This window comes from Oncorhynchus clarkii, unplaced genomic scaffold, assembly GCF_045791955.1.
Source record: "Oncorhynchus clarkii lewisi isolate Uvic-CL-2024 unplaced genomic scaffold, UVic_Ocla_1.0 unplaced_contig_13472_pilon_pilon, whole genome shotgun sequence".
NCBI lineage: Eukaryota > Metazoa > Chordata > Actinopteri > Salmoniformes > Salmonidae > Oncorhynchus > Oncorhynchus clarkii.
In genome coordinates, this window is record NW_027260960.1 from 23,711 (window position 1) to 34,686 (window position 10,976).

The following is a 10,976-nucleotide window of genomic DNA, read 5'->3' on the forward strand; positions in this document are numbered from 1 at the left end:
AGAGTCAGTTGTTTCGAACGTTAATTTCAATTTTCCCACAACCCCCATTGACCAATAGAAATTAACAGGAAGTGCCTGATAACCAATCAGATTGAAGATTTCAGAACGCTCCAAATTTACATTGACGTCACTTCCTTTCGCTTGTGTGGTCGTTAGTGAGCTAACTAGCAAATGATATACTCATGGTAGACTTTATTAACAAATGTACTATTTCGAATTTATCCAAATGACGGGGTTGTGATAGTAGAAGTATTTTTGTAAATCAGCTTGAACTGTTGAAGTTGCTGTTGAGTTAATCTCGGAGGTCCCACACGAACTGATCATGGCTAGCAGTGCTAATGCTAACAACATGAATGCTGTCCGAGAAACGATGGATGGTGAGTTAGCTAACGTTAGCTTGCTAGGTTATGATAATGTCTGTTGTAGAACCTAGATATGTGTTTTACAAATGTGACACACTATTGATTGCAATGCCTCAAGATTGGCTTGACAGTAAGGTAGTTAGCTAGGTAACTTAAGCTAGCTAGCTATTTATCATATTTCGTTCTGTACCCATGGCAACAGTCCACCACACAACAGTATTAGTGAGGACACTTATCTTGAAAGGCGACATGGTTTAAACAATACAGCTCGTTATGTGCCAGACAATGGGTAGCTATGGTGCCAATTTCATGTTATTATTTTCTCTCCTACTTTTCCCCACAAGTGCTGCTGGAGATCTCTAGGCTATTGAACACAGGACTGGACATGGAATCTCTGTCTATCTGTGTCAGGCTGTGTGAGCAGGGCATCAACCCAGAGGCCCTGTCCTCTGTCATCAAGGAGCTACGTAAAGCCTCCGATTCACTAAAAGTAAGGCCATGTTCAGGGGACAGGGATAGGTACTTACAGAATGGAGTCAATAGAGACACAATAGAACAAGGTTGCCCACACTTTTGAGAACCAAATGTTGTCTGGACCAAGTTTCTCCCGTGGGCCCTGCTATAGAGACTCAATAGGACTAGGACTAAATGGACTCTGCTCTGTACAGGACCGTAGCTCTCCAGGAACAGGGTTGGAGAGCCCTGTATTAGACTCTGCTCTGTACAGGATCGTAGCTCTCCAGGAACAGGGTTGGAGAGCCCTGTATTAGACTCTGCCCTGTACAGGACAAGGTCAATTGCTGTGGTTATCCTTCACATAACTGCCACTTTTTTAATGAGTCAATTATGCTTCAATCTGATAGGCTAGATTTTTTTCTGACTGGATCTAGATACCTCCATCTCTGCCTCACCACTGTGTTGCACCTGTAGTCACAAACTTAGTCACAAACTTAATGTGTAAAAAATATGCCAATATTTGTCTGCCTTCTGTTCCAGGCCTCTGACAACTGAAGATCTGAGACTGATCCCAACAAAACAATTCTGCTGAGCGGAAGTCTTTTCACGCTGTCAAGTTTCACAATATTGCCAAATAGTGAGCGTCTATTACCCTGACCTATTCCTCGTGCCTCTGGATTTGATCCCTGGCTTCATTTGAAGACATATGGTGTGTGTTTAACATTTGGTCTGGCAACATCAGTGGCCAATTCTCCTTGTGTTCCTGTCATCAGCTTGGTGTGCAATCTGACAATATGAATGACTGCAATGCCCTGATATCCAGTGTTTCAGTACCCCTCCCTCCCTCAATCATATAGGTTGTCAGTTCAGTCGTCTTTCTTCTGACTGAAGGAAACCTAATGATTGGCACCCCCCATCATCACACAGTGCTACAATGATGGGTTGTTTCCATTCCTTCATGGCTTTTTGGACGTGTAAAAAAAAAGTCTTATTTATTGCGAATTGTGTGTAGTTTTATATGAATTTAATGTCTGTTTTTTTCCTTCAATGTCTGCCATGTCAAAGTTCTTTTTCTTTTCTCTCTCTCTCTCTCTCGAAGTGTCCAGGGTTGTCAATGATGGATGGAACTCAATATTAAAAGTAGTTGCATTTTATATCCACCAGGTGGCAGTGTTTCTTTACATACTCATTAGATCATGATAATTCAGAAGTACTATACAGTTTACCAGTAGAAAAGTTTACCTAGTTAAATTAAAAAGGGTCATAAATAAGTGTAGATACTATATCCTCCAAGTCCTCTGTCTGCAATGTTCTTCTGTTGAGGAATTCTCTGAAAAGGACACCTGGACTCCTGAGTGGCGCAGCGGTCTAAGGCACTGCATCTCATCTCAGACCCTGGTTCGATTCCAGGCTGTATCACAACTGGCTGTGATTGGGAGACCCATAGGGCAGCATCCACAATTGGCCCAGCGTCATTAGGGTTTGGCTGGGGTAGGCCGTCATTGTAAATAAGAATTTGTTCTTGACTTGCCTAGTTAAATATCTTTCAATTGGAGATCTCAGGAAAATGTCTCTGCACAAGTAATCAGAACGAAGGAGGTAGGGAACTAGTGGGTAACTAGCCCCCCCCCCCCCCCCCCCCTAAGAACAATGTCTAATTGCTGACACACAAAAAAGCTACATTTGGAGAGAAAATTGTATGTGGATGAAGGTCATGCTTTGGTGAATAAACTATAAAGGGAAATAAATGGCTATTGTTCACTCTTTTAGTTTAGTTATTTCATTTGTTCACTCTTTTAGTTTAGTTATTTCATTTGTTCACTCTTTAGTTTAGTTATTTCATTTGTTCACTCTTTAGTTTAGTTATTTCATTTGTTCACTCTTTTAGTTGAGTTATTTCATGAAATGTTTTTAGGTAAGGGGTGTTTTAAAGTGCCTGTGGTGCCAGTTACCCCGATAACAGATTGTGCCAGTTACCCCGGTAGCAGATTGTGCCAGTTACCCCGGTAGCAGATTGTGCCAGTTACCCCGGTAGCAGATTGTGCCAGTTACCCCGGTAACAGATTGTGCCAGTTACCCCGGTAGCAGATTGTGCCAGTTACCCCGGTAGCAGATTGTGCCAGTTACCCCGGTAGCAGATTGTGCCAGTTACCCCGGTAGCAGATTGTGCCAGTTACCCCGGTAGCAGATTGTGCCAGTTACCCCGGTAGCAGATTGTGCCAGTTACCCCGGTAGCAGATTGTGCCAGTTACCCCGGTAGCAGATTGTGCCAGTTACCCCGGTAGCAGATTGTGCCAGTTACCCCGGTAACAGATTGTGCCAGTTACCCCGGTAGCAGATTGTGCCAGTTACCCCGGTAGCAGATGGTGCCAGTTACCCCGGTAGCAGATTGTGCCAGTTACCCCGGTAGCAGATTGTGCCAGTTACCCCGGTAGCAGATTGTGCCAGTTACCCCGGTAGCAGATTGTGCCAGTTACCCCGGTAGCAGATTGTGCCAGTTACCCCGGTAGCAGATTGTGCCAGTTACCCCGGTAGCAGATTGTGCCACAGGGTTTCACACAAGTGTGTTAAAATCCATTTAATCAGTTTAATTTAGACATTCTTTAGTAAGTAATACTGAACATCTAAGTCTAGTTGTTTTTATTTTAATATAATATGTGGGGGGGGGATGGTGTCACCATTAATATCCGCACTATGAAGAGATTTGATGTAAAGTCTTTTTAACTCACCTGCACATTCATTGTCTTTCATATTTGTTCCTTTTCAACACAATCCATGATGTACAATTACACTAAATATGATTTGAATAATGCAAGGTTTTAAATCCCAGCCGTCTTTAAAATGACATTCAGGAGCAAAAGGTTTTCAATAGCTGTTTTTAATTAATAAATGAAAAATCTTAATTGGAATGAATATAACTAATAATATAAAATGACAATAGGGTATAACATTTAATAAGAACTTAACTAATTAATTCAGTGTAACATTGACGTGGCAGCTTTCTTATGTTCTGCTATTGCATTTGTACATACAGTGCCTGTCAAAAGTGTGGACACTCCGACTCATTCAAGGGTTTTTCTTTATTTTTTACTATTTTCTGCATTGTAGAATAATAAGGCAAAGGGTGGCTACTTTGAAGAATCTCAAATATAAAATATATTTTGATTTGTTTAACACTTTTTTGTTTACTACATAGATTCCATATGTGTTATTTCATAGTTTTGATGTCTTCACTATTATTCTACAATGTAGAAAATAGTCAAAATAAAGAATTTGACTGGTAGTGTAGGTCACAAATAAAGCGATCCCCAGTCAAATTGGAGCACAACTCCTGCACTGCTCAGACCTAATCTAGTCCCCACCTGTGACTGAAAGCAGGGGGAGAGATGCCAATTTAAAAACTCTCTCTTAAACACTTAGCTAGCTATCTAGATATGACATAAATTGCTGTGTAAAACAGCTAAAAGGCTATAAAGTAACATTAACGGTAAAGCTATCAGTCACTAGTGGAAACATTTACAACTGTAATTAAGCTACGTTATCTTTTTAATGTATTTTACCTCAAACGATGTGGTCGTAAGGATGTTGCTAGCTAGCACGCCTAGCAGCTTATGCTAACTAGCTAGCACGCCTAGCAGCTTATGCTAACTAGCTAGCACGCCTAGCAGCTTATGCTAACTAGCTAGCACGCCTAGCAGCTTATGCTAACTAGCTAGCTGGCTAGCATTTACTGCTAGTGAAGTTGCTAGCATGCAAGTTAGTATAAACTAGCGCTAAGTGGGCTAGTCATTTTCTAAATGACAGTTAGAAACATTCATAACCAGAAAGGGGTAACTACCCCTTAGGGGAGGGGAGGGGGGGCAAACTGCACTCATCCAACATATTACTACTTTACAAAAAAATAATCTACATGTTTCTCTCTTGATTATTTATTTTAAGGCTCTCCTACTTGTATATTTAAGACTAGGGAATGTGTTGGAGGGGGAGGGGGGGGGGGGGGCAGTTACCCCCTGCTGCCTTAATCTTGGGTGGGTGTTGTTGTTTTTTAAGGGTGCGAGATGAACTGTTAACAAGGCTACTGGTTGCAGGTAGTTGCTCCCTTCAGCAGGGCCCTTCCAAGGTGCCCTGCACAGTGGCTGAACATTTGTTTCCTGTGTTGTGGGAGCAGTAAGACACATGTGGTCTATCAAATACAGTCAGGCATTTAATAGATATATCTACCCAGGCAAACCGTATGTAGTGTATTGGCATCTCTGGGTTGGGGCCCCCAGTCTATCATCAAGACAAATGATGGGCATCACAGACTCGTTTTAATCTCCATAACAAGAGACTCACTGTGTTGGAAATTAATGAAAACAAGATTGTCTTTCATTTGAGTTGATGTGAAACGCGCAGGCAGCCAGCTGCTAAATGTGGAGGAATGAAGAAGAGAAGAAAAATCAACATTTAGCTTCGGTAGGTGAGAAAAGACTTCCATTTGTTCCCCGCCGCTGGCTCGGAGATAAATTAGCTTGTTTGTCTACCAGCCATCTGTTTGGTATTTGATATGTGCTGCGCACGGGACCCACCGTGTCGAATACTGCGCGAGATGAACAGCATCATCATCATCTTGAGGCTGTAAATATGAGAGTTTATCATCATCATGTTGTAGGCTACAATAATAGTTGATGACCAATGGGGATGTTAGGATACAGCCAGCTGTGGCTGCTGAGACAAACCATATTACAATCAATGATGATTACATTACAAATATATTGTAGGCCTACAGTTAACGATGGAAATCAGACCTGTCTTTGTTATCATCACATTTCCAAATAGCTCAATCGTCTGCTTGTAAAGCGGCAATCAGCAGTAGAAACAATAACAAAGCGCCCCCCCCACCCCCTGATTCGGTAAAAGGCTGAGGGATGGGGCTGGAGAAATTTCACCTAGAGCTATTGATGCAAGGACTGACCATCCATGATATCAACATGTTCATTTTAACCATGTTTTGGGGCCATATCGTGTTTGTTTCCATTTACTTTGTTTATAAACACTGGAGTAAAACAAGCTTATATTTTGGGTTCTGACGAGGTACGACAGTTGAACTGAGTTCATGAGGCATTTATACCTTATATTCTTCAAGAATCAATGGGTACATATCATTCATTTCTGAGTCCAAAAGTGGATGTAGCATCTGCTGATTGCCCCTTTAAACATTGTGCCCTTAGTATCAGTTACTCAATATACAGTGTACTTCCTAGAAGCCTTTTTCCATAGGCACAGTGAACGTTACAGCAGTTACTTCGGTCCTGGGCCTGTAGTCAGATCAACAACGAGTGACTCTTCCTCAGGAACACAGCCTAGCAACTCCATTACCATTAGTTGACTGAAGAGGAGAGAGCAGTAAGGTCTGACAGCAGTTACTTCAGTCCTGGGCCTGTAGTCAGATCAACAACGAGTGACTCTTCCTCAGGAACACAGCCTAGCAACTCCATTACCATTAGTTGACTGAAGAGGAGAGAGCAGTAAGGTCTGAAAGGTGTCCTTGCCCCTGTTTTTAATCAAGCCTAATACAATTAAAGTGTGTGTGTTTCTGTCAATAAAAATAACCTGGATTTGGAGCGGAGCTGAGCTGGCCTTGACTCCTGCTGTTTGCTTTGTTCATTAACAGGAGATGAGCAGATGGCTGCTGGTCTGACAGTCGCTCTGCCTCTCCTCTCTCTACCCTGTCTGTCTCCTCTCTCTACCATGTCTGTCTGTCTCCTGTTTCTACCCTGTCTGTCTCCTCTCTCTACCCTGTCTGTCTCCTCTCTACCCTGTCTGTCTGTCTCCTCTCTCTACCCTGTCTGTCTCCTCTCTCTACCATGTCTGTCTGTCTCCTCTCTCTACCCTGTCTGTCTCCTCTCTCTACCCTGTCTGTCTCCTCTCTCTACCCTGTCTGTCTGTCTCCTCTCTTTACCCTGTCTGTCTCCTCTCTTTACCCTGTCTGTCTCCTCTCTCTACCCTGTCTGTCTCCTCTCTCTACCCTGTCTGTCTGTCTCCTCTTGCTACCCTGTTTCTCTCTACAATGTATATCTGTCTCCTCTCTCTACCCTGTCTGTCTGTCTCCTCTCTCTACCCTGTCTATCTGTCTCCTCTCTCTACCCTGTCTGTCTGTCTCCTCTCGCTACCCTGTTTCTCTCTACAATGTCTGTCTGTCTCCTCTCTCTACCCCGTCTGTCTCCTCTCTCTACCCTGTCTGTCTCCTCTCTCTACCCTGTCTGTCTGTCTCCTCTCTTTACCCTGTCTGTCTCCTCTCTTTACCCTGTCTGTCTCCTCTCTCTACCCTGTCTGTCTCCTCTCTCTACCCTGTCTGTCTGTCTCCTCTCGCTACCCTGTTTCTCTCTACAATGTCTATCTGTCTCCTCTCTCTACCCTGTCTGTCTGTCTCCTCTCTCTACCCTGTCCGTCTCCTCTCTCTACCCTGTCTGTCTCCTCTCTCTACCCTGTCTATCTGTTTCCTCTCTCTACCCTGTCTGTCTCCTCTCTCTACCCTGTCTATCTGTCTCCTCTTTCTACCCTGTCTGTCTGTCTCCTCTCTCTACCCTGTCTATCTGTCTCCTCTCTCTACCCTGTATGTCTGTCTCCTCTCTCTACCCTGTCTGTCTGTCTCCTCTCTCTACCCTGTCTGTCTGTCTCCTCTCTCTACCCTGTCTGTCTGTCTACTCTCTCTACCCTGTCTGTCTGTCTCCTCTTTCTACCCTGTCTGTCTGTCTCCTCTCTCTACCCTGTCTATCTGTCTCCTCTTTCTACCCTGTCTGTCTATCTGTCTCCTCTTTCTACCCTGTCTGACTCCTCTCCTTTCTCCTCTTTCCTGCCTCTCTCTAGCCCCGTTTATGACTGCCGCTTACATGTGTCCTTTGTCCTGATCTTATCCTGATCTTGCCAGTTTACACATGTAAAATCTGATCAAAATCAGTTCACAATGTGTCTTTTAATCATCGACACCTATCTAAAAAGTGGGCAGAATCAGAATGAGGACAAGATCAGGACAAAGGGCGTATGTTAGAACCAGCTATAAATGTGGCTAATGTCTCGGTCTGTCTGTCTCTCTCTCATTGCTGTCTCTCCCTCCCTCTCTCTCATTCCTGTCTCACCCTCCCTCTCTCTCATTCCTGTCTCTCCCTCCCTCTCTCTCATTCCTGTCTCTCCCTCCCTCTCTCTCATTCCTGTCTCTCCCTCCCTCTCTCTCATTCCTGTCTCACCCTCCCTCTCTCTCATTCCTGTCTCTCCCTCCCTCTCTCTCATTCCTGTCTCTCCCTCCCTCTCTCTCATTCCTGTCTCACCCTCCCTCTCTCTCATTCCTGTCTCTCCCTCCCTCACTCTCATTCCTGTCTCTCCCTCCTTCTCTCTCATTCCTGTCTCTCCCTCCCTCTCTCTCATTCCTGTCTCTCCCTCCCTCTCTCTCATTCCTGTCTCTCCCTCCCTCTCTCTCATTCCTGTCTCTCCCTCCCTCTCTCTCATTCCTGTCTTACCCTCCCTCTCTCCCTCCCTCCCTCTCTCTCATTCCTGTCTCACCCTCCTTCTCTCTCATTCCTGTCTCTCCCTCCCTCTCTCATTCCTGTCTCACCCTCCCTCTCTCCCTCCCTCCCTCCCGCTCTCTCATTCCTGTCTCACCCTCCCTCTCTCTCATTCCTGTCTCACCCTCCCTCTCTGTCATTCCTGTCTCTCCCTCCCTCTCTCTAATTCCTGTCTCTCCCTCCCGCTCTCTCATTCCTGTTTCTCCCTCCCTCTCTCTCATTCCTGTCTCACCCTCCCTCTATCCCCCATCGGTCTCTCTCTCTCCCTCCATTACACTTCTACAGCACAATGTGACCAGGCAGGCAGGCAGGCAGGCAGGCAGGGTGTGTGTGTGTGTGTGTGTGTGTGTGTGTGTGTGTGTGTGTGTGTGTGTGTGTGTGTGTGTGTGTGTGTGTGTGTGTGTGTGTGTGTGTGTGTGTGTGTGTGTGTGTGTGTGTGTGTGTGTGTGTGTGTGTGTGTGTGTGTGTGTGTGTGTGTGTGTGTGCGTGTGGATCCAGCTGTTAGGAGGGCCTGCCTGGACAGAGACGTCAGCCCCTTTCCCCTAAACACACACAACACACTGCAGCCCCTGCACCTGGGCCTTGTTAAAGAGGTAATGACGGTAGCTACAGGGTAAACAACTATAAAGTGCTGGTGCTGATTGGTGATTGGCTGAACAGGAGCAGGAAGTCTGACTGAAGTCTGATACTTGTGTTTGTTCCTGGGGTTGTTTTGCTGTTTCTATGCCCCTTCGGGGACAATAAAGATATATTGAATTTAAATTAATTTAATTTAATGAGAGCTGTCTGTGTGGATGAAGTAGATTTAATAGATATATTCGGAGCTTTGTGCTGAGAAACTTGAATTGAGAAACGGCAGTATGAAAGTGGACAGTTTATTACCAAGACGTCTGTGTCATTGAGTGAAGAGGATGGGCTGCAGTACAGTACAATGATATATTTCAATAGAAAACCTTCATGAAAGGGTTGGATTTCACTGAGCCCAAGTCCAACATAATAACACTCCTCTCATTCTCTTTCTCCTATTCAACATTCTCTTTCTCCTATTCAACATTCTCTTTCTCCTGGCTTGATTGACACTTTAACCTCATTCTGAATGTGTAAAATGCTATAGCTTAGATCATTTTTCCCCCCCACAATAGACGTTTGAATAATGTAATTCCTTCATATGACCTGGTCTGTTACATTGGCCAGTGTTTTTACTCCAGAAAGGAAACCTGCCAGAAGGAAATGATCAGGGGTGTGATAATGCTGTGTCAACATGTTTCACCACTGGGGTGTGATAATGCTGTGTCACCATGTTTCACTGTTAGGGTGTGATAATGCTGTGTCAACATGTGTCACCACTAGGGTGTGATAATGCTGTGTCAACATGTTTCACTGCTAAGAAGTGATAATGCTGTGTCACCATGTTTCACTACTGGGGTGTGATAATGCTGTGTCACCATGTTTCACTGCTAGGGTGTGATAATGCTGTGTCAACATGTTTCACTGCTAGGGTGTGATAATGCTGTGTCAACATGTTTCACTGCTAGGGTGTGATAATGCTGTGTCAACATGTTTCACCACTGGGGTGTGATAATGCTGTGTCACCATGTTTCACTGCTAGGGTGTGATAATGCTGTGTCAACATGTTTCACCACTAGGGTGTGATCATGCTGTGTCAACATGTTTCACTGCTAAGGTGTGATAATGCTGTGTCACCATGTTTCACTACTGGGGTGTGATAATGCTGTGTCACCATGTTTCACTGCTAGGGTGTGATAATGCTGTGTCATCATGTTTCACCACTAGGGAGTGATAAAGTTGTGTCAACATGTTTCACTACTGGGGTGTGATAATGCTGTGTCACCATGTTTCACTGCTAGGGTGTGATAATGCTGTGTCACCATATTTCACTACTAGGGTGTGATAATGCTGTGTCACCATGTTTCACTGCTAGGGGGTGATAATGCTGTGCCACCATGTTTCATTGCTTGCTTAGCAGTGACATCGCTCTCTCGTGTTCTCTCTCTCTCTCTTTCTTTCTCTCTCACTCTGTTGATATCGTCTATGTGCTAGTTTTTAGAAACTGGGCACAAATCAATGGCCTGATCTCCACACCAACCCCCCCTTCATGCAGAATAAAGCTCTGTGCTTTCAGAGGGATGTTAGAAATGGCATTAAAAAGAACAATAATGATACTGCTTTCATCTGAGTGTTGCATTCATGCTGCCAGTGATAGGTAACCTGTCCTTGACTTGTCATTCATGCTGTCAGTGATGGGTAACCTGTCCTTGACTTGTCATTCATGCTGCCAGTGATAGGTAACCTGTCCTTGACTTGTCATTCATGCTGCCAGTGATAGGTAACCTGTCCTTGACTTGTCATTCATGCTGCCAGTGATGGGTAACGTGTCATTGACTTGTCATTCGTGCTGCCAGTGATAGGTAACCTGTCCTTGACTTGTCATTCATGCTGCCAGTGATAAGTAACCTGTCCTTGACTTGTCATTCATGCTGTCAGTGATAAGTAACCTGTCCTTGACTTGTCATTCATGCTGCCAGTGATAGGTAACCTGTCCTTGACTTGTCATTCATGCTGCCAGTGATAGGTAACCTGTCCTTGACTTGTCATT

The 10,976-nt window shown here is 44.4% G+C and overlaps 1 protein-coding gene across 1 annotated transcript; it reads left to right on the forward strand.

Annotated features, from left to right (window-relative positions):
• Positions 1–118: 118 nt before the first annotated feature.
• LOC139402683 (mitotic spindle organizing protein 1) lies at positions 119–2,570 on the forward strand. Its single transcript, XM_071146583.1, has 3 exons — positions 119–377; positions 707–852; positions 1,359–2,570. Exons 1-3 carry the CDS (start codon positions 323–325, stop codon positions 1,371–1,373), a joined length of 216 nt encoding a protein of 71 aa, XP_071002684.1. The 5' UTR covers positions 119–322; the 3' UTR covers positions 1,374–2,570.
• Positions 2,571–10,976: the final 8,406 nt, after the last annotated feature.

Bases quoted from the DNA above. Each gene is read 5' to 3' on its own strand.
- LOC139402683 (XM_071146583.1), top strand. From the start codon at position 323: ATGGCTAGCAGTGCTAATGCTAACAACATGAATGCTGTCCGAGAAACG. The intron at 378-706 runs GTGAGTTAGCTA...TTTCCCCACAAG, and splicing joins TGTCCGAGAAACGATGGATG to TGCTGCTGGAGATCTCTAGG.